Raw genomic sequence first — 23,741 nt, 5'->3', positions numbered from 1 at the left:
GATGCAAGTTCCTGAGGCTGATTTCCTCATATCAAGTATTTATATTTACCCAGTGGTTTTGTTTCTTATTGTAATTTCAGATTAAAACTTCACAACTACCAACTAGGAATGGTTTACCTGAATATTCTTTATTTTTTTAATACATAATTTATCTTTTAAAAAAATATTCTTTTAAAGTACTTTTAAAAGCTTAATTTAGACAAAAAAAAAATAACTTTGAACTTTGTTCTCAAGTGGTTTTATTGGTGGACGTTTAGAGGTTTATTGCCCAACTTAAAAAATAAAAGCTCCTTTCAGAGAAACAGTCGATTGGTCTTCATGCCCTACAGAATCAGGCTATGACACAAAAATAAAACAAAAAATAACACGAAATCGAAACAATATAGTCTAGCCAGAGGAAAATAACAGGCTCACAGTTTTGTATGTGTCACTCGTGTTACTTTGTTACTTTATGTAAGCAGTGCGGGTTTTTGGAGCACGAGGGACAAATTTAGCTCCTGTCCACACAAAGTTTGGCTGCGCTCCTGAAATCTGATCTGTGTGGGTGTGACTCATACCCTGCAAGACTCTCCCCTCGCTCAGGGGCTGCTGCACAGGTCGGGGGTTCTTCCCACATGGATCACGTCCCTGGATTTGGATCCTGGAGTATGAATTGATCAGGAGACAAGTGCTGTAACCAGGTCACCTCCCTGTGCTATGGGCACGCTGGGGATCCAGCTGTAAAGTCATTAATCACTCAACCACCAGAATAAAGCTCTCCAAGAATCCCTCTTTGTGCCCCTCTTGCCCATTAGACTTCCGAATATAATCTGTAGTGCTAAAAGGAAGAAAGTTCCTGATAGCCACTAAAGAGGAAAAACTGGGAGATTAAGCCCTCCAAAAGGTTTCAGTATATTTAGATACTATGTAAATAAGGACTGCAAAAAAGACACTGAAGAAGCTCGTACAGCTTTGAAGAAGAGATAGCAATCCCCTTAATTTTCATTCAGAAATGAGGAGTAAACACAATTTAGGGAAAGAAAACATTCTATGGGAATGAGGACAAGAGGAAGAACAGTGAAAAAGGTTAGAAGTTTATAATTTTGCCTGAAGGAGAAAACATAAAGGAACAGAAGTGCATTACCTAAAAGGACAGAAAAATAAAATCTGATGTTCATTACCGTTTACAGAAAATAAGGAAAAAAATGTGGGAAAGGTCAAACTAAGCTTACATAGCTTCCAAGTTCTTCCCTGATATTGCATGCTCCCTAGGTAACAGCAAAAACCTGGCAACAGAAGCAGTATCTTTATAATTTATCTATCTGGAGGCTTTGGTGTCCTTTGGGAAACACTCACCAAAATCATCTGGGGACAGTTTGCAAGTGAATCAGGTCTAGAGTTTGGCTCTGATAAACAGAGCTGCACAGCTAAAGATACCACAAGAAACTTTTATGATTAGAAATAGCAGGGGAGAGACATGCAATCACAGCAGGTTTGAGGAGGAGCCAGCTTACCTAAAAACGGTGCAGAAAAACAGTGTAGTTACAAGGTGAAGGATGAATCAAGACAGCAAGGTGGGAGGTTAAGTGCCTGACAGGGTATCCATGTGAATGCCAAAGCAGCCATTTTGGGAGTGGGAAACATCAGGTGTGTGTGGGGGGGGGTGTGAGGTGACAGCCACACACAGAGATAGCAGCAGTAATGGCTAATGAAAGAACCAGCTGGTTTCAAATCTATTCTGTGCCAGAGATGAACAAACAGCATAAATAAGGAAGCTAACACTTTCCAATGACCAACCCAAAAGCTTAATAACTGAGATGCTTTAATCAAATTGCTTTTTACTGGTACTGGCCAGAGTCAAGGGCACCAACAGCTCTGGCCCTCCCAACCAGCCTCACCTGGCACACACCCATGCCTGGTGCAGGAGCTCTGTTTAAGCTGAGGGCTGAGCAGAACTCTTGCCTTTAAACCGTGGTGTGTTCAGGTTTTATCTCTGTGTTGTAGCTGTGGCTTCCTGCTCCTGGAGGGACTCTGCTGCCCAGGTACTGTGGGGCTGTTGTCACTGACGTGCCAAGGTTGCTCCTTGCAAAGCCTTGCTTGTGCTGGTCCCTGGTGCTCAGCTGCAAGAACGCTACTGTTGGGTTTTGGTGCTTTCCAGTAATGATAATTTTTACTATCCCCTTTTTCATGCCATGGCTAAAACCCAGCGTCGTTGCAGAGTTTTACTGTGCTTGGAGTGAATACTGGGAGGCTTTTAAAGGCTTTATGCCCAGAGGAGGGGCAGAGGGCCTGGTGGTGAAATGTGGTATTGTTATTTTTACAATTGGCTGTAGCTTTGGGAAGTGCAGCCAACTGGTTCTCCTTAGGCCAATGCCACCACCCTGGAATAAACAGCTGGAAGTGGGAGGGAAATTCAGAACTCCTGCATTTTTTGGTAGTGTGTGCTAAAGCTCTCTTGCTAATTAATGTCAGTAACCTTTGGTTTCTAATATGGATTAATTAGGCAGCAAAATATTAACTGGTTCACAGTACCACCTTCAGGAGTTTTCTACTACTTGTCAGGAAATAAGGAGAAAGTTGGACTTGTCTAAGGAAAGTGGGACAAGTTGTTATGACAAATGAAATGTCAAAGACTGTAGTGATAAAAAGTGTTGCTGCCAGTGCTGGAATCTGCAGGTATCCAAGTGTCATCAGCACCAGGATAAGCTCTGCTTTCAGGCTTGTGTGGCTTTCTAGTGCAATAGACTCTACTATAAATCTACTCTTTTACTGGTCTTGTTCTTCACTGCTGCCAGATGGCAGCAAATTACAAAGGATTTTCTGTGTTCTGCTCCTCTTTCTGTGGAATCCTCTTCTTTGAAAACAAAATGGTGCTGATTCCACATTAGTAAAATGCATGGTCTCCAAAGATTTGATTTAGTGTGCTATATAGGTAAAGCAAATGAAGTTTTGTCCATTACGTGCCTATTCCCTGTCATACTGGAAGCTTTTTTGTTTCTATGTGAATATTTGTGTTCTGTGCTGAATTCAGTGGTTGTTTCTTTCGTTAACTTGTGTATCTGGGAAAAACAATTTAGTTACTTTTCTAGGACTTTATTTTGAACCTCCCTGTAGTCTTAAGATCCAAACCTGCGAACAACTCAGGTTATGCTGTATTACTGTAGAACACAAGGTGCATGTGACTAGAAATTGCTTAATAGTGAGAGCAAATGAAAATATTTTCATTTTTATTGTACAGTTGCTGTTAACTTATCTTCATCTGTTGGTGAGTGAGAGCAGAGCTCATCTTCTACAGATGGATAAATGTTGTTTCTAATGTAGAATTTTGCCTGAAAAGTATTGTTGGTTAAAGAAAAAAAAAAAAAAGTGGGGGGGAAAGTTAACCTTCAAGCAGACATAGAACACACCAGAGAAAAACCTTTGTGGTGTGTTGCTGGAGAGTCAACCGACTAAATAATCAATTGCTGACTTTTTTTTTTTTTTTTTTTTTAATCTGTAGCATATAGGCAAAAAGAAATGTCATGACAACAGTTTTGGAAAGGTGTTGCAATGAGAACATAAGCACTACTAGATACCACTGAAAGCTGGGTGAATAGCTTGCGTGGAATGAGCTTTCTTTCTCTGGGGTCTGCTGCTCCAGCTGAGGAGTCTGGCATTTGCCCCAGCACAGAGGGGGATAGAAATGGGCTGTTCAAACTCCGGGTGAAGATTTTTAAGCCACGTGGAGATTGGAGATGTAAGCTGGTCACTCAGCCTCGTGCAGGGAGGAGTGCCCAAGACAAATTTGAGGGTTTTTTTTCCTCATGCTTTAGTTTTCAACTATCTAATTTTCCATCTTATCAGGCAAAATTACCTCATTTAGCAATGTACATTGCAAAATTACCTCATTTAGCAATGTACGGGAGACACTTTGTTTTCAATGATTCCTGTAAATGCCCGGGAAAGACTAATGCCGCTCACCTGTGCTGTGGATGCTGGAGAGTCCAGGTGTGTGTGTGTGTCAGCACCAGTCCTGGAGGAGGAGACGGTGCCCTTCGGACACTGCTCTCTGAGCACATTTCTAATCTGGAACAGAGACGGGAATGACCCCTTGTGAGGGCTCTGTAGGAGCCCTTTAGGGACGTGGGGCCGCCGCCCTCACGGCGGGAGCGCCTTCCCGCCCTCGGGATCATGGGGCGCTCTCTCACCCCTCGCTGTCAGGTGTTTTCCCTTACAGGAAGAGCTGTGCCACCCCTCGCTGTCAGGTGTTTCCCCTCACAGGAGGAGCGATGTTTCCGCCCGCCGTTGTCGGCCGTTCGCTCCTCACACTCGGGGCTCTCTTCGGGGTGCCGTGGCCCGCCCCATTTGCACGTGAGGCGGCCGCTTGCGCGGTAAGCTTGAGCCTCTCGCGCTCCCGTCCGGGCGCCGCTGGTTCGCGGAGCACTGGCGGCCGCCACAGCAGCTCTTCCTTCGCTGGTGCCATGTCCGCCCCGGCCAAAGCCGCCGGCGCACTCAAATCCGTGGATTACGAAGTGTTCGGGCGCGTGCAAGGTAATGGCGGGCTGAGGGGGTCACCGGGCGAGGGGCGCCGCGCTGAGGCAGCGGCGGCGCCACCGCGCGTGCGCGGGGTGGGAGCGGCCTGAGGGGGGGCGGGAGCCGGCGCCGCGTACCCGGCCGGACGGGGAAGTTTTTGGGTCGCGTGGTTGGTTTGTTTGTTTGTTTTTAAAATTTAAGTCGTTGTAAATATTCCCCCGTCCTAAGGCTCGGCTTCCCCTGGGTCACAGGCTGCTCTGTCCAAAGTAGTTCCCATTCCGCGCACTTGCGCTCGTGGCTTCTGTCAGCGCGGGTGTGTGGAAATGCCCCGCCCGTCCTTCCCATTCACACACCGCGGCGTTTTCACTTAAATACACTTATTATTTCACTTAAATACATAAATGTGTGAATATAATAATCATGTGACGTAGGGAAGGATCAAAAGTCCTGTTCGGTTTCCCTAATATTAATGTCACTGAAATTTCAGTAGTAAAACACCACGGGTGACTTGTATGCACATCATTGCTCCTTTATATTAACTGAAATTCCTACGGGTGGTATGCTTTCACAGGATTTTAATTTATTTTTCTTTTTTTTTCTTTTTTTTTTTTTTTTAGGTGTTTGTTTCAGGATGGTAAGGCAATGCTGGATTTGCTAGCTGCTTTATGGTATAATGTTTCCAGTGCTAAAAATAAGGCAGCGGGTCTGTGGAGTGTAAATATATCCAGCCTGAACTTTGGTTGGATGGTTAAGTACTCTGAGTAGACTTTAAATGGTTTTATATTAAAATGGATTTTTAGAAGCTTAATTAATGTGTTGCTTGTGTAGATTGTGGTTTGGATTACTTGTGATGTAGCAGCCACAAGAATGTTGTAACACCTTAATCTTTAGAAAGGTTAAATATGAAACAAGGTGTTTCAGTTTAATTTTTCAAGTGGCAGCTCAGTGCCTGTATTTAAGGAAGGTTACTGTGGAAAAAAATGTGCTGCAAAAAAGCACTTTGTGGCTCATACCCTGTGCAAATGACTCCAGCAGCTCTGAAGTGCAGCAGGTGGTTTTGAGTTTCACAGAAACCCACGAAACAAGAGGACACAATTAAAGTAAGAATAGTTTGGTCTCAAAACACTGCCCCATGCTTAATACTAAACCTGAGAGATTTTATGTATAGTGTATATGTATTGTGAAATAGTGCCAAGGGGAAAGGAACAGAGGACTGCAGTGGAGTTTGCCTCAAATTTAGTTATTCTATCAGGATTAAAGGGTAAGTCTAAGCTTGCTGTGCCTTATTTTGATCTGACCTGGAGCTGTGTGAACACGCAGCTCAATGCCAGTCCTGAGCTGCTCTGCAGTACTGAGGAAAAGGTTTGCTGCTGCATTCCTGTGCTTTTGGGCAAATTAGTTGGGAGAAGCTGCTCATAGTCACCTTGGAAAACACTCTTCACAGTTAGCACCATTTTTTCATTGTCTGCATCACCCCAAGGCACCTTTTATCTTTTGGAATGGGCCATACAGACCTGATGTTTGGCTCTTGCTATTTGTGAATTTCATCACAACTGGGTGGCTGGGAAACCATAATTTTTTGCAGAAATATGCTTGGTTTTTTTTTTCTAGCTGTTAGATTATGGCCCTTGCTGTTGTCAGTAGAAATGCAGCAGCTGGGGGTAGGATTTAAAGGGTGAAAGTTGGGTGGAAAGGATTTGAAAGGGAACTGGAAAGTTTTTACATTTAGCAGATTTAAAGAGTTTACAGACTGTGCTGATTGAAGGGTCAAATGGGCAGTGATAGGAACTGTGGAAAGGAATAAAGTGGGTACAAGGGAATGGTATGGGATTAGTGGAGTCCTCTATGATGAAAATATTGTTCTTTTTGGAAAATGAGCTGTGCCTGCTGCAACTCCAGAGCTGCCAGGAATATCTGAATGCTTGAGGATGAGCATCACTCATGGGTTTTTATTTTTTAAGTGTAGCTCTCACAGCTGGACAAATGCAAGTGGGGGGTTAAGAGTTCTGTCTGTGGTGTCTGTGCTGGCACTGACTGTCCTCTTTCATTATTTCCCAAATCAGTACACAGAACAGGAAGCCAAGAAATTAGGAGTGGTTGGCTGGGTTAAAAATACCAGCCAAGGAACCGTGACAGGCCAAGTTCAGGGCCCAGAAGAGAAAGTGAATGAAATGTAAGTATTTCTGTGTTAGGTTTTTTTCTTACTGTCATTAAAGTAATTTACAAAGTGTTTTTAATGTGTCAGTAATGTAACAGTGTTTTCATTCAGCTTTGGAGGTAAGGAGGTGCATTCTTTGAGCTGTGAACAATCTTTAACTTGAAAAATACCGTTTTCATTTCTAGTGTCTCACAGTTTGTGAATGTATTTCCGTAACATCCTCGCTTCTTGTGAAATGAAAAGAAAGTCTTTATTATTTATAATAAGTGTGACTAAAGATCTGTTTTTTAATTCACCAAAAGTTCTCTAGTTAAAAAAAAAATAAAATTGAAGGGCTTCTCAATACTTTCTCAGTCTGTGCTTAAAAAAAACGGTTTAAAGGATACTGGGTTTAAATACGATTTTTTTTTTCTGGTTTAAAAAAAAAAAAAATTGAAGAACTTCTCAATATTTTCTCAGTCTGTGCTTAAAAAAACAGTTTAAAGGATACTGGGTTTAAATATGATTTTTTTTTCTGGTTTAAAAAAAAAAAACCACAAACAATACATAAATGCACATTTTAGCCAAGGCTTGCAGTTTCTGCCATTTGGAAATGAGTTTTGAAGTATTTTGGTGTCTTTTAAAGAATGGGTAATGATTTTCATTACGGGATTGCCAGTTTCCAGGAGCTTAAAGCTATCACTGAGGAAATGATGCCTGGAAAAACACAAAGCCTGATTGAGTTACTTCCAACTATCATTTTTTTCAACTGTGTACAGGGAGATTGTTGGGAACTTCAAAAAATCCTTCAGGGGTTTGTTCTCTCAACAAAGAATGAGTGAGGGCAGAGCTTTCCTTTTCTAGATGGGAAATGAGCAGTGCACATTCTGCCAGCACTTTCCCATACAGGAATTGCTTCAAAACTGAACTTGGATGAGGAGAAGTTGGCTTTGTGCACGCAGAAGTGTTGCACATTCTAGTCAGGAGACTTAAATAATTTCCAGTCATTTTCCTTGGTTTTGTGCTTAACGTGAGGTTCTTATCTTGGGCTGCAAAACATTTACAAAGCCAGAGAAATACCACGTTTTTTCTTCTATCAAGTTTGCACTTTTTGAAAGAGTTTAATATTCAGAGCTCTTCATGTTTTGTAAATTTCAGTGTTGGTGCCACATTTTTATTTAACTTGGAACATGAAACTGACCACATAAGAAACCAGGGTTTTTTTACTGTTTTTTGTCCTACTTTTTCGTTCAAAAACACAGATCCAGAAGAAATAAAAAGTTGTTTTCAGTTGCTTCTCCTTTATTTCATGTTGGAAATCAACGTGTTTCTCTGACATGGGAATAATGTGGCAATGTGAAGTCCAAGTGTGGTTTTTGATGCATGGATTATTAAATTTGGGGTCCTGGAGTAAAATTCTGAAATAGGAAGCATTTTCCTTGTTCCTCAAGAAGCATTGGCCTTATGTAATTTGTTTTTATGTGCAGGTTGCAAGGTAAGGTATAACTTAGGAGGAGCAAGAGAACAAGCAGACATAAAATGTAGTCATGCTGAGTTCCTTTGGGAGGTGCCATGCAAAATAGTTTGCTCTGGAGCAAACAGCTGAGCAGGGGCCTCCTGCCTCTGCAGAAAGCAGTGCTACATTTTAAATAAGTGTGAACAGCTGGGGCCTGGGAAGTGCTGCTTGTGCAGGAAGTTGTATCCCTGATTGGGCCATTCATTTCGTGGTGAACATGGCTGTGAATTTCCTTGGAAGTGCTGGGAGGCTGATTCCTTGATATTCTGTGGTGCTGAAATCTTGATCCCGCTAAAAACTGGCAAAATGTACCAACCTCCCCAGAGTGCGTTGGGAATGTCACTGTGCTGCAGGAAGCCCAAGGGATAGATGAGCACTTTGAGATATTTTCCTTTCAATTTTGCATTCAGTTTGGTTTTAATGAAAGCCTTCTAGGTTCTCAGGGATTAGGTGACTTTTGTGTAAAGTATTTTAAAGCAAATTCTTAAATTGGGAGACCTTGGAGAATGTTTTAGAGGGTGTTTTTAAGAAGTCTTGAGAACCTTTTACCTGTCAGCTTGTTTTGGTATCCCTTGGTTTTTAACTCTAGATGGAGCTGTTAGTTCTGAAGATCCTCAACCATTCATGCTCTGTTTGCAGGGAATCTATTTTTAGACTTATGGTAGACTCCATCTTTTTCCTCACTGTATTTTATAGTCCTGTTCCCTTTGCTGCTTCTGCTCCACACAGATCACACCCCTTAGGTAATAAAAGCTCATTTTCAGAGAGTTTGACCTGTCAAGTCCCAAGAGAAGCAGAGCTGCACCATTTCTGTAACATAATAAGGTTTTATGGTAAAGTGGAGGCCTTTTTTTGCCAGCCAAGGTATGAGCTGGCATAAAAAATATGATAAAAAATGGGGCAGAGGAGTCTTTTGTTTTATTTTTCCTTTGTTTTATTTTTCCTCAGGAATGCTCACACCACAGGATTTTTCATTATATTATCTTGTGCTATTTCTTCCACTTTACCCATTAAATAAGGTTGGGCTCTGTGTAGTCATGGTGGTTGTTGCCATAGCAACCTGCACTGACAGGCTGGAAGTTGCTTTCTTGGGAGAATTTTTTAAGCTTCAATGACAAATTGCTAAGTTATCCATTAAAAAGGCAGGATAAGAGTCTTTGTAGAGTGCCAAATTCAGAATTTACTCCAAAATCCAAGGTCAAATCAGGCTGACACTTGAAAATATGAAATCTTAGGGTATTTTTTAAGCACAAGCATGTAACAGCACAGTCAGTGTTCTTCCTGTCTCTAGAGAAAGGCAGAGTTCTAAATATAGATGGCTTGTCTTGGAAATGGGTTTTAATTAGGAAACTAATGCTAATTTCATTTGAATGTTGTAATTTTTATTACCAATGTCAGTTAAGAAGAATTAAGATTTAACTGACACAAGATTTAAATTACTATAATGTATAAATGCATAGAAAAATCTAGTTTTTTACCATGTAGAAGAGAAGAATGATACTCTGTATTGTTATTATCATATTTGTTATTATCATATTGTTTCAGTAATCAGGTGTAGGCCAAGGTTCTGGTCTGTACCAAGTGGCATTGAATAAATATCATTTTCCCCAATGTAGTTTTTTAAGTGTTTGCAGAGAATAGCCCTTAAATGGAGCTAAATGCTACTGAAGATACCTGTGGGGAAAAAAATTCTAGGTCTTGGTACCCAGTTGATGTTTAGTTATAAAGTGAACAGATTTTAGTCAGTGTTTTGAGATTTTTCTCCTTTTTAAAAGGATATATTTTTACAAGTATTTTGCTCAAACTAGAACTGTTGTTTAGGAGAATCCTTAACATTTATTTGCACATGGACTTGTCAGTGAGGCAGGGAGGTGCCCTGCAGGATGGCTGAAATATTCCTGGGATGTGCTGTTCTTAGGAAGCTGACAGTGACAGATTTTAGAGAAAGGGCTGAAGGAAATGAAAATCACATTTTAAAATATTTTTTTAACTTTGTTAAAATGCAAACCAGTGAGAGATATTAGATTTGTTCCCATTTATGATGGTAATGAAGAACAGTTTTTACATTAATCACTGCTAAAGGTGATTTATAGTGTTTCAGTGAATCAATAGCAAATGACAGGAAAATATGATGGAAATTTTATAATTCAGTGTATCTCCAAATATAATAATATTAGGTTTTTAATATTTGATTATATTTTTTGTTTAAAGGTAAGACTAATATATGCTGGAAGACTAAATTAGGCTATAACTTTTGTGGGTAATAAAATGGTAAATGTGTTTCTCTTTTCATGTTGAATGTTTGAGGTATTAATTTCTTCTCTATAGTTATTTATTGCTTAAAATTGACAGTCTAAATTATGAATTATTGTAGTTATTGGTCCTGTAAATGAAATTTACTGAGCTGTTACTGATGATGGCCTGGGAGAAACAGCCATAACCCTTGTTCTTTGGGGTTTTCTAGTAATATAAAATTAGATGAATGAGCTAATTTGTTGTAGCAGCTGTACTGTTTAAAAGCCAAGGAATGGGTCAGGTAAGTCAGAACATGGAGCTCTTGGTTACTGAGAATAAAGTGAGTGAGCTGTTTATCTGAAGGAGAGCTGCATGCACTTCCAGCACAAACCCAGAGGCCCCGTGGCTCATCTTGTGCAGTGTCCTAAGGGAATTCCCCTGTCCTCTGTCCCTCTGGGGCCCAGGAAAAGGCTGTTTTCCCTGTGTGCCCCCAGGGGCTGAGGGAAGAGGTGTCCCTGTGCCCTGAAGGTCACCCAGCCCACCGGTGACAGCCAGAAATAGCAGTGGCCTCCTGGCACAGCTCCTCTGCTTTCCACTGCACTGGATGTGCCTGCTCCCTGCAATGCCTGAAACCACAAAAGCTTTTAGCCATGCTTGGGTCTTTCTGGATATAGAATAGGGCCCAAAAAAACCCCAAGTTTTCCACACCCCTGTTTCTTCTGCTGGAGTATAAAAATAGCTGCCTTGCATGACCTTGTAGATTCTTTTTTACAGTAGCTCTGTGGAATTGGAATGCTTTATCAAGTATCTGCTTCCAGTTCTTCTTATCACTGAAGTGTTTTTGTTTATAGAGCATTTACCAGATGTTTCTGCATGTAAACAGGTCTGAATTTCTAGGATTTTGGCTCTGGAATAAGCAGAGTTCGTTTTGCATTGTGTTGGAAGTTCAGAATGTGATGTTGGGCAAGACAGTTCACTTTTCTCCTGTCTCTAGTGGATGCTGCATTAATGCTCCCAAGTCCTTTAGCAATGTTAGGAACCAAGGCTGAGTTTCCTATGGAATTCCAGATTTTTATTGGCTTCGCTGATGGGTATCTCTGGGAACACTCAATTCCAACATCCTGGCTGCACAGTTAGGGGCAGGAAGGATTTCAAGGCTGTATTGGATTGTACTGTAAACACAGGCAAGTTGACCTGTTTGAACACTCAATTGAGGCATTTTACTGCATAATTAGAAATCATGTGCCTCTCTTCCACACTGGGAAGTCAGGCTTCTTTCTGCTCAAAATTAATCTTAACTAAACCATAATAACTGTTCTATGAAGGATTGGTTGAGCTTTGTGGGACAATGATTTTAAAATAAAATTTACAATGTAATGCATGATTTCTACTGGGAGCTTCTTGTTTATTTGAGCATTTATGCATTCTTTAATGCTGATAATTTTTATGATTTAGCCACATGTAATGCTTTATTTCCAAAGTGAAGGTGTTCTGTTATTGCTTATGCAGTAGGATGTGGTACAGTTCCTTGCCATTCATTTGGCTTTTTGTGCTGAATAAAGTGTTTAATGTGTCTTTAGTGCTCCACCACAACACTTAGAGAGACATTAATGAGTAAAAGTCAGCTTAAACTAGGATTTTTAATGGCTTTTGTTATTTAGTTTAGCAGGGTGGCTAACTGTGCACACAGTCAAAAATAGATCTTTGGCAACAAACTGGTAATTATCAATAAAAACATGTACTTAGTGTCGGTTTCCTGGAAACCTATTCTGGATGGGATGCTTCAAACAAGTTCTGAAAGTACAAACCAACTCATGTGACTCTTAAAGAACAGCTTCAGAACTGCAATTTTTTTGCTTTCCTTTTGGTGTGCTGATATTTGAAAATGACTGAGCAGGGAACAAGCCTGTTATGACCATTTCTCTATCTGAAGGGTGTTATTCTGAATCTGGAGGTTTGTGTTTGTAATCCACAGAAGAAAGCAACATTAAATTAATATTAGAGTTGCATAATGTGAGGATGAGAAGACCTCTGTGAGATTGCTGCTGCTGTCCCCAAAAGGGGTGCCACAAGTGGGCAGACATTCAGGTGAAGCTGCTCCTGGTGGGAAATCAGGAGGGAATGTTCTCCAGGTGTATTAAATCTTGTGTGTAGTACAGCAGGAGCTCTCCCACAGGAATGCCGAGGTGTATCCCAAATGGAAAATGTTTGGCAGACTTAACCAGGAGCCCTGTGCTGAGGAGGTGGATTCAGTTCTGAATTTGCTGGTGTAATTATGCACAAATCATGATTGTTGCTGCTGCTGATCTTCTCAATGTTGTGGTGCTGAAAAGCATCTTCTCTGAGACTTCAGCACTTCCTTAGCCAGGTGAATGTAGGACTGGAAGCAAAATCTCTATTCCTTATGCCATGTTAGCCAGAAAGGGAGAGGGAGCTTTTATAGGGAAAGAGTTCTGAAGCCTGTTGATGTTTTGTTTTATTCCTTAATTACTGTCGTTGTGCTTTGGTTCATTGGCAGGCTGTGTTCAGTTTATTTACCATGTTTTTGTCAAAAATGAGTATGTTTCACACTTGTGTGCTTGAGATACACCATTTGCCAACAGCAGAAAAATCAAAATTGCTTCTGGTGCTGCTCTTCCCTCAGCCACTATTAGCATTGCAGCAGTAGGAAAAAAGTGTCTCTCTGGGTATCTTGGTTATATAACTCAATTTTACCTTGTTCTTTTTCCCAGTTCCTCCCTCTCTCTACTCCCTGGTCTGACTCTCCACAGAAATACAATGTTTATTTATTTAAGGTGGTGCCCTGAGATGTTTCCCTTGAACTGTGCTGGATGTCACCAGCTATCCTGCAGAGTTAATATTAGTTTTGGTGTCTTTGTCTTTATGTGGCCCCTCTGAAGGGGGATTCTGAAGTCTCTCTAGAGAGAATCACTTGGAGAAGTCCCTGGGTTTGGTCTGTCAGCCTTTTGCTCTCCAGCTGATTTACTGTAGTCACTCTGTGACTGGATGAGAAGCTTTCTTTTCAAAGCTGGTTTTCTTGGAGATGTTTTTCCCTAGCTGGGGTGAAGCAGCTGGCTGGGCTCATCTGTAATGAATGCTGTGCTTGTGTACCTTCAGTGCTTTCCACTGGTGTTCACTTTTGTGCTCTGCTCTTGTGAATGCTCTGGGCTCTTCCTGCTGCTAAAGGAACAAAGGAAATCAGTCTGCCAAGTGTTCAGAACTTCATGGGGCAGGGGGGATGGTGGTGGAGGGGAAGGCAGGGTTTTTAACTTTGGAAGAATAAATCAAGCATTAAATTTAATTAATGTCCCGTTTAAAACTGGGCAGCTGATACTCAGTTTGAGCAGTTTCCTTGAACTCCCAGTGGATGTTCTTGTAGGAGAGGATCCTGGGCAAGGAGTTTTCCTTCCCTTTTTTACTCTCTAGAGCTGTAGAATTTTAATATGTGCCAAAAAACAAACCCATTTGGAACAAAATCCCAATCCATTCCTGTTTGCACATCTCCCAGCAATTGTTTAATGATGTTTCATTTGTCATACTTCTGGATCTGAGCTGGTTTGGTGTACCATAGAGGAGCTCACCTGAAACCATCACACTCCATAAATGCTGATCCTGAGCCTCTGTCCCTGCTCACTGTATAACAAAAACCCTTCCTTGAAATTAGATTATAATGTCAGTGCTAGGAACTTTCAGGCAGCACAATTCTACTCCCATGTTGGTCTGGATAGGGTTAAAATAATCTTTAATTTTAGATGGTTGATGATTTGCAGGGTAAATTTCAAGAGTTTAGGAAAATGTTTGGTTGAGTATTCTAGGAGGGGTGGAGAAAAGCAGCTGCCTGCTGCCAGCCTTAGATCTCCCTGACCTGCCCTGCTTTTCCAGGCTGTGGATCCAGGAGCTGGAGCCTGGAAACTGAGGTCTTCCTTGGCAGTCAGAGGCCTGCAGAGCTCCTTTGTTGGAGTGAAGGCTCCCAGCAAACTGCAAATTCAGTTGCTTTTGGAGGTGAATCTGTTCAACCTACAGCAAATTAGTTTTCCAGGGAATAACACCTGTAACCTGTCTCTGGTTGGGAGTACATGCAGAGGTGGAATTTTGCTGCTGCTCCCTGCTTTGCTGGAAAATTGCTTGAGCAGTGTCACTCCACCTCAGGTGTGGGAAAACACCTTTGCTGTTCATCACAAACATCACTCCTTGTGTCTACCTGTGTTTTAAAAAGCCTTGGTTGGGATGTGATCAAGATCTCATGGATTTCTGTGTTTTCCAGATTTGTCTTGTCCAGCTCACACAACACTTGAGTGGTTTTGTGTGAAGTTCAGCTGCCAGGACCTGCTGTTACCCAGCCTGGAGGGTTGATGCTCTTACTGCAGTCTGTGATGTCCTAAATGCCAAATCAGCAGCAATGCAGTGCAACTTCAAAAACCAGAGTTCATATTTGCTTTTTGGCATTGTGGTGGAGCTGAAATTGAGAGCCACAAAGGGACTACCTAAATTTGGAATGAGGGCTTAGACAAAATTTGGTGAATACTTGTTTTTAAAATTTCTAGTGCAAGTGTGAATTAAAATTGAAGATCATTTTGGTGAGTAGTTACACATGGATTATTCCCATGCTGTATGTGGAGGAACTAGGGCACAGAGCAGCATCAGTACAGTCTCTCGTGGCAAATTTGTGGTGGAGCTGAGAGGCAATGTGGGAGTGTTGATAGCCAGTCCTGTGCTAATCCTTGGAACAGAGTTTCTTCCTGTAAATTGTTGGGGCTCTGTGCATTGGTTAACTAATGTCAGAGAAGCACTGCCCAGAATTTCAGGGTGTATTATGTGCTTATTTAATTTCCAGTAACTGCTTTTGGACTGCTGCAAGCCCCACAGCTGCATTATTGTATCAGCTGATTCCTCTGGCCCAGATGGAGCTGTTGTTTTCTGCCAGGTCCAGAAGAAATCCATCTTTCTAATCTCAAAATGTTCAAGAGTACAATGAAAAAAAAAAACCCTGATAGGCTGGAGTCAGGACCTCATTCTGCTTTATCAACATGAAATTCCTACTACCAAGAAATAGATAGTAAATTAAGGAATAGAGCCAGAGAATGTGAATGTGCTATAGGATTCCATTTGTAAATTAGTACTGAGGGGAGCTCATTGGCTCAATTGCACAGAAATTCTGGTGCTGACTCTGGATTCATGTTGTTCCTTGTTCCCTTCACCACTCTGCTCTTTGCTCTTTTGGTCCTGTAGTTTAAAACAAAACAAAATTGTTGAACTTTCCTTGTTAGTAGCTATAAAATACAAACATGCCCTTTGTAGTTCTCACACCAGAAGTGAAGTAATTGTTATATGCCAGCTGGCTTTTTTTTTTGCTGTTAAATGCTAGCATTAATAATAATTAACTGGATAATTACATAGAAATTTTTGTTCTGGCTCATGTCCATATGGATAGTATGGGCAGAAAATGCAGTGTGGAGTGGAACATACAAGCAATTAATCGTTTCAGTGAGTACTTGTAAACAAGGTCAGCTCAGCAGGCCTCCAGGAAATATCTTCTGAAATGTGATGCTGTCTTCATTATCCTTTTAGGGGGTGTTGGTGTAGGACCAGAACAGCAGTAGGATTTCTCTGCCATGCACTCTGACTACACACAGCAAATTTAGGAGGGCTGGTAGACCCAGAGATAGATGTCAAAAACTGCAGTATTTTATTAGAACTGTGTACTATTCTCATTTGAAAGCTGATGTTTTGCCTGAGTTTAGTCACAGTTATGCAGGCTAACAAAAATCTATTTAACTTGGTGTCTGGTTTAATATTTTACTAATATCAAATGGGATGTGTCTGGGTTGGAATAATAGGAGCGTGTGGAAGGCTGACAACCTTGGTATTTATTGAGTCACATGTTCTGAGAAATGCTAAATATTTTGCTTGGTGTTGTTAGATAGAATTAAAAAACATCTTGAGTTTTGTAGTTGTCAGACTACAGCAAGCCATGCCTGCTGGAGACCTGGAAATTGCCAAGTCTGGAGCACATGGGGCTCAGGCATGAAGCAGTGTGGTGGTGGCAGAGGTGCCTGGGACTTAAAATGTCCTCTGGCCATGTGGGAGAGGATGCTGGAGCTCTGGTTTGGGACCTGTGCTGAAAATCCTTCCTGTTGGAGACCTGCCCAATGCCTTTGCCCCGAGGAAACTACTCTGTGTTATTAGCTCTCCTCTTCCTAATTATCCTCCCAAATGGAGATAAAAAATGAACTTAATGGCTTTAGCTGGAGTCCTGCATGGAAAATTGTCTTCTCCCAAGGGGATCAAGTCACTGGGAATGGGCTCCTATAGAAAGGCCTAAAAGAGGTCTGTGTTACCATGGGGTTTGAAAATAGAACTTCCTGAAATTCTCTAAGTGTTTTTCCAGCTGATGTGGCTTTCCAGAAGGGTGACCTTCACCTTGAGATGGATGGCTGAGTGCAGAGTCCAGGTGCCTTCAGTGGGATTGTGCCTGTGCATATCTCCCTGTTATGGGAAACACCTCCCTCTCTCCTTTGGCCTGTTTAAATCACAGCGTGTGCTTTGAGACGTGGGGGACTGGACAGAAATAGAATATTCTTTGTTCTGGGCCAGGTGATCTGTGCTGCCTATCCCAGTGTTTCCAGTGAATAGCAGGAATGGGTGTGCCAGAGCTCTGAAGGCAGGGACTGTGCAGCCTCTTGGGTTATGTGGGGTACTGTCCAAGGCAGCCAAGTGTTTGTTTGCAGGGTGGTTTTCCTGGCAGGCACCTGTTTATTGTGGCTGTTGTTAGAGAGGACCTCAGAGGACGAAGAGGGAAAGGACAGAGAGTTTGTAGTCAATGATGTGTTGATGCCAATGAAGTTATACCTGGTATGCAGCAAGTGTTAGTTTTGAACAGCTGTCTGTAGGTAGGAATAAGTTCTGTGATCCACACTCTCAAAATACAGAATGGGCATGTTGTGCTGATCACAAGATTGGACAAATCCTCCATGGAAGCTGGTGTAGGAAGGGACACAGGTGCCTTGGGCTGCCCGAGGGTAGAACACACAGTCCATTTCCAGGGAGTGTTGATGCCACTTGTTTGGAGCTCTGTGGTTGGTAACCCTGTTCTCTGCCTGCCTCCCTGCTCTTAGTGGATCAGCAGGGAACGTGCGAGTGGCTTTTGGAATTCATCTCAAGGTCACATCTAAACACAGGAGAACAAAAGGGAAGGACTGTGATACATTTCCCCCTAGTCTAGGCAAGAGCAGAGTATCCTCTGTATGGCTTTTATACAGCACTCCTGGGATTTGCTGAAGAGGAAGGAATAAGGTGAAGCACTCTAAATGCTGGATAAAAGAAAATATTAGTTCTGGTTCTGTAGCCAGCTCAAAAAGCAGAGAATAAGATAGGCAGGACAACTAGGTACTTCTATTTTTGTTGGTGATTCTGTCCCTCTGCAGGAGAGGGAAGAGCAGCTGTTTTGACACCAGCAGACACTGAAATACAGGAGCACTTTTGTGTCCTGGCTCCATTCCAGCTTGACAGGAAGAAAGATCCTCTGGTGGCAATTTAAGTTGAAGTTTTGGTTATTTTATACCACTGTAGTGTGGCAGAGTGACTGGATGACAAAGAAATTCTGTCTTGATGACATTTAAACTGTCTAGTGATGAATAAAAAAATAAAGCCTCAGGAAGGGGATTTTCAAATCCTATGGGTCTTGATGAAAAGACTTTTTTAAGAAAGTTTAACAATTAAATTCCTCTAGGAGAAAGGTTTGTAACTTAAGAAATTATGCCAAGAGGGCTGTTGTTCTACCAAATAACTTCTGGTGTGTTTTAGTTGCTGAATAAAAAATGTGTCTAGAAAAGGAGGTTAGTTTTAGCTAATTATGGAGAATGTGGTTTTTAAATCTGTTTTCAGGCACACTGATAATGTTTCATTCACTAATGACTCAGTGATAGCATCCTGATTCACTGCATTGCTAATAAAACATTTGTGACAATACTTGATTTTTTTTTTTTTTTTTTCTCAAGGCCCAAGGCCTCAGCACAAAGCTACTCTATAGGAGTTGAAATTCTGTTTTAGATAAAGGTTTGTAGCCTTCCATATTGCATTGTTGAGATAATGCCAAAACCCAGAGGCAGGCAAACATCTGAATTTTGGTTTAATTATCTCAGATTTCAGCTGGTCTCATGATTTTTTGGCAGTTGATTAATAAATCTGAGCATGAGGGATTATTACTAATCCTTAGTGAAAAGGAGATAGTAAGAGTATTATGAATAATTTCCAGGTATTTCCTACTCTGTTCAGGTTCATTGCACACTTTGCTGCTTTGGTGTCTAGCTCTCCTAATTAAAAAATGCGAGAGATAAGACAATTATATTAAAGTAAGGCCATGATATATTTAAGTCTTACCTTTTTTTGTTATCAGCCTCAATGTGATCCTGATGACAAATGAGGAAAAGCAGATCCTGAATCAGTGATGGATCATTTCCTGCAGTCTGTCTTTGGACTGTGGAGGTTTTGTATCTTAGCAGGTAGGGAAGTAAAATGTAATTCAGACACTCAAGGAAAACAGAACAAGGGTTTTGTTCCAAAACCATGTAACTTGGCCTTGTTTTCAGTGTATTTCTGCAGTAGTTACTTGGTGGTAGTCACAGAGCTGTGTTGGGCATTTCTCCAGTTAATTTTGTCTTGTTTGGTTTCATGCCCAAAACAAAAAATGGACAACATTTGGATTTTTTCATTTTTTTTCTTTTTTTTTTCCTTGGGTTCTGCCTGTTTGCAGTTTCTGAAAATCCCTGGCTTGAGGAGCAAATCTGGATGCATTTGAAATTGGCCTTGAAAAGGGTCTTTGGGTCTGGGCAAGTTCTCCTTAACTTTCCTTTCAGAACTCTGTAGGGTTTAAGAGGTGCCAAGGAGCCATTTTCCAGCTGACCTGGCGTGTACAGTGTTGTTACTGTCAGGAAAGTTTGGTTCAGAGTGGAGCTCACTCCTGTGCCCTTGTGAAAATGGCCCTGGGAGCAGCCCTGGTTTCATTTTTCCAGCTGTATTTGCCATTTCCAGAGCTTATCCTGAAGTCATGGCGCACCTCTGACTCATCGTGCAGAGGTTCCCTGGAGTCCTGAATTTTCCTGAGTCAAAACAACCCTTGGGTCGTATCTACAGCAGCACAAACTGTCAGTTGTGTAATGATTAACACATTGGGTCAGTGGCAAGATGAGGAATTGTACTTACTTTGAAAAACAAAAATTCACCTTCATCACTCAGGGCAATAGGGTATCAGGACACAGTGAGTCATTGGGTTTGAGACAGAGAGATGTCCTAATATTATTATGGAAAATGAGTTGTGAATGAGTTGTTTGGATACTTGTCTCTCAGCTTTTAAGGTACTATTTTTTAGAGATTGCTTTTGTGAAATTATTGCAGGCAGGAGCCTGAAAAGAGGGCTGAAACAGCCAGGAAAATGTGGTGATGTCCAAAATTTCTGCCAATGCCACCAATACTGGACAGAGTAAAAAGCTGACAAACTCATACGTCTTTGAAATGTTTTCATTCCTTTGAAAGGAATGAAAACATCTTTGCCCAAAATTTAATACCTGAAATTCTAGGATCATCATGCTGATACAAGAGGTCAATCTTCAGTGGAATGACTTTGAAAATTCTTTTGTTTATCTTTTCTACAACATATAAACTTTCTTTCCCTATTCATTGTGTTAAATAGCACAGCTGATTAGAGGCTACTTATGCCTCTTCTCATCAGACTCTGAGCCTGCAATGCAGAAATGGGAGTATCAAAGATATCTTTCAGTCATAAATTATAAAATTAAACCATGCAGTCATTCTGCCTTTGTCTCTAACTCCTCACCTTATCCAGAGGTGGGAAAAGCTTCTCCTTGACCAGGTGACCTCTTCCTTGTTCTTCCTAACTCACTTCATTTCTGATTTCTGTGATTTGGTGTTCTGATTCACAGCTGACATCTCATTTCTCCTCTGCTGGAAGCTGCATTTCCTCAGTCACTGGTACATTGTTTTTGATTTTATATAGCTATTAAAAAAAAAAAAAAAAACAACAACTAAGTGCTTGTATTTGGAGGATTTGATTCTTTGTAATTTAAAAAAATATTTTTAATTAATCCTTGTTGATGTGGCTTTGTAGTTCAGTGTTCTTACACTAGATGTCAATCTACTTGCATATGTGGAAGTTACTATTTTGTGCCTTCTAGATATTTCTCTCAACAACTCTCCTACAAAAATGCTGCTTTCCATCTGCTTTGCAGGAAAATCAATGCCACGAGAAAAGGGATGAGTTGAAATATTGATTTTCTTTTGGTAGCTGATGTTGAACAGGACTTTTGCAAATAAGACAGCAGTTTTGGGGTTGTCAAGTGTAATTAAAATCACTTATTTCAGTAAAGCTGGTTGACAGCTTTAATGGAAAATGAAATTTCAGCCAGTGTAGAGAAACTTGATCCAGGTCTTATTTCTTAATCTTTCCCCCTCTTTTCAAACACCATTCAGGGTTTGATTGAAATAAGATCTCTGAGTTTAAAAAAGCATTTCCCACCTTGCCATTGCAGACCCAGTGCTCCAATGAATTGTTTAGGAATAAATGGAACTAATTCCTGCTAGGAATGCAGAATTCATTCTTGTCACAGAGCAACTAATAATTATTAACTGCTTTTTAATATATAACTCCTCATTAAATTAACCTCTTCTCTTGTGTTACAGCTTCAGTTCTGTGATATCTTCTGCCTATTCTGAGAGGCCCCAGAGTATAAAAGCTTTTTTTTTTCCTAGTCAAGAAGTGTTTAAAACTTGTTTTAGTGTGTATTTGTGGAAGATGAACCAAGATGATGTCTTATGTTATGCTGTAATCCTATACTTTATTATTTTTTAATTTTTGGAGTGCACATCAGTGCCTTATTAATACAGTTTTCCAGGATTTTCTTGAATGGACTAAAAATTCCAAACATCATTGAAGAACCAAGCTGGCTGGAATTTCTAGTCATTTGAAGAACTATGTGATTTAGAAATCAGTTCAAAAAGGGAAAGAATATATTCAACATGGCAGTAAAACAGAGAAGCCAGACAGAGCATCGTGGCTTGTTAAAAGAAAGTTACATAAGAATTTTAAATATGCAGATACTTTAAGAGTTTGTGCTTCTTCATCATGAAGTTGATTTCTGATGAAGAGTGAGACAGGCCTGAATGTCTTTAACTCATCAACTTTAACTTTTTTAATTTTGGGAGTTTTTTTGGTTTTAAAATATTAAAAGGCTTTTTGGTGCCCAGTCCCACTTGGTAACTCAAAATGCTTTGAACTCCTGGAAAATGTAAATTTCTAATTTAGGATTTTTGAGGGGTTACTGAAGTCCTGGGTTTTTGACTGGAGGTTCCTGTAAAGTGTATGGGAGAAGGTAACCTTTACAGTTATGCATCATTTACTTTGTGTTATTTCATAGGGCTTAAGAGACTTAAATTTGTGTGAAACAGCTGCTAAAAGTGGTGAATGTATATAAAGTAATAATTAATGAAGAATAATTTGCTTTACAAAAAATCCTTCTGATGAGCTGGGATGATTTGTATTCTCTAGCCAGCAACAGTTTCTTTGTCTGAAAGAATTTTGCCATAAGGGAAGTGTTTTGCATTCCTTAGCAAACACAATCTCTCCCAGGATTCACTGAAGTGCCCTGAAGAACTGTAAGTAATAAGTAATTGCTTGGTACCTGGAATTTTCTTTGAAATTGGATTTATTTTAAAAACATATCAGGAAAGGGTGCAGTTTGAATGTTGCATAGTAACATTGTGGAACAGATTTAGGTTCCCTTTATCACATTTTACATAAAAATCCCCAGCTTTGAGCTCTGTTGCTTTGGAGCAGCCTACAAAGTGATTTTTATAGAAGCACAGGAGTGGAAAGTGTACCCAGTTCTTTGATTCTCTTCCATGTGTGAGGATGGGGATTGAAAGGAAGGCTTGGTCCCTGTCACCTGTCACTTGGTGCCCCTCGGAGCTGTTCTGCCTCTCCCTCCTACAGACTCCTCAGTAACCAAGGAACCTCCTCAGGAGGTTTGGGGTGGTGCCCTCATTCTGCATGGACTTCTCCTGCCAACCTGATGGATATCAACTCTGCAGAGAAGGGCCTGGGGATCCCAGTGGGCACCAAGGTGTCCCTGACCAGCAGCGCTGTGGGGGCCAGGAAGGCTGAAGGGACTTGGGATGCACTGGAAGGGCATTCCCAAAAGGTCAGGGAGGGAATCCTGCCCCTCTGGCCAGCCCTGGGAGGCACATCTGGAGTGCTGTGTCCAGGTTTGGGATCATCAGGACAGGAAGCACAGGGAGCTCCTGGAGCAGGGCCAGCAATGGCTGTGAAGATGAGAAAGGGTCTGGAGCATCTCTGTGCGCAGGAAAGTCTGAGGGAGCTGGGCAGGGCCCTCAGCCCTGGGTGTCCCTGTCTGCAAGGACCAGGCTCTGTTCCAGGGGGCCCAGCCCTGGCACAAGATGAACAGGCAGGAAGAGATTCCACCTGGGCAGGAGGAAGAACTTCTTGGAACAGTTTGTCCAGAGAGGTGCAGAGTTTCCCTCTCTGGAGATGTTCCAGAGCTAGCTGGATACACTCCTGTGTTGTGTGCTCTGGGATGATGGACTTGGGTCCCTTTTCACCTGACCCATCCTGGGATTCTGATTCTGTTGATGCACACTGTGGCTGTTTGGAGCATAAAAGCAGCAGATGTGGAGCTCAGGTGTTGTGGAGAGCTATTGCTCTGCCTTGATCTGTTTAGATTTAGGCACACTGGTCTTGTTTCATACTCTTTGCCACATTTATTTTACTCTGCTCTGAACCAGTTTTGTAGGTTTGGTCTGTCCTTTTTTCTGAGTTCCTAAGTCAGCATTGTGCCACCAAGCAGCAGAGTGCTGGGAGCATACAGCTGCCACTTGAGGTGTGCAATGGACTGGAGATATGGCAAGGTAGCCTTGATTTGTGAGGGTGGTGAAGAGAGACCAAAAGGCTTATCCACATAGAACTGAATGGGAAAGCTTCTCCTTACTCTGAATTAAGTGCTCCCTGCTCCCTCTTTAGTGTTTCTGCTTGGGTCTGGTGTTCAGCCAGGTTTCCATCAGAGTTGTGTGGCTGCTCTGTTTAAATGTGGCAGCTTTGAGCTGCTTATGGTTCATGTTAAAGCTGCAGCCATGCAACCATTTTTGTCCTATGTGCTTGTGGTAAATGTAATTGTGTTAAAATTATACATGCAGATAAAGGCCTGAATTGTTTATGCATAGTTTTCTGTTCTGGTAGTTGGTTCTCCTTAGGGTTCTCCCTGTTTGTTTTCTAATTAGTCTTGTAAGGGTTGTAAATGTGTTTAGGTGGAATAAAGAGGTTTTATTTCTGCCCTG

General features: G+C 41.3%; 1 protein-coding gene across 1 annotated transcript in view; it reads left to right on the top strand.

Annotated features, from left to right (window-relative positions):
* Positions 1 to 4,232: 4,232 nt before the first annotated feature.
* The window catches only part of ACYP2 (acylphosphatase 2), a 31,752-nt gene continuing 12,243 nt past the window's right edge, over positions 4,233 to 23,741 (top strand). The window contains exons 1-3 of the mRNA XM_041417196.1: positions 4,233 to 4,509; positions 5,109 to 5,125; positions 6,555 to 6,664. Coding sequence (XP_041273130.1) covers positions 4,248 to 4,509; positions 5,109 to 5,125; positions 6,555 to 6,664 — 389 coding nt within the window. The 5' untranslated portion in view covers positions 4,233 to 4,247. The remainder of the gene's footprint in view (positions 4,510 to 5,108; positions 5,126 to 6,554; positions 6,665 to 23,741) is intronic.

The sequence above is a fragment of the Onychostruthus taczanowskii genome, unplaced genomic scaffold, assembly GCF_017590055.1.
Source record: "Onychostruthus taczanowskii isolate IOZ18803 unplaced genomic scaffold, ASM1759005v1 scaffold55, whole genome shotgun sequence".
In the NCBI taxonomy this organism is placed as follows: domain Eukaryota; kingdom Metazoa; phylum Chordata; class Aves; order Passeriformes; family Passeridae; genus Onychostruthus; species Onychostruthus taczanowskii.
The sequence above is the reverse complement of the archived record's forward strand: the minus strand, read 5'-3'. Positions and strand labels throughout refer to the sequence as shown.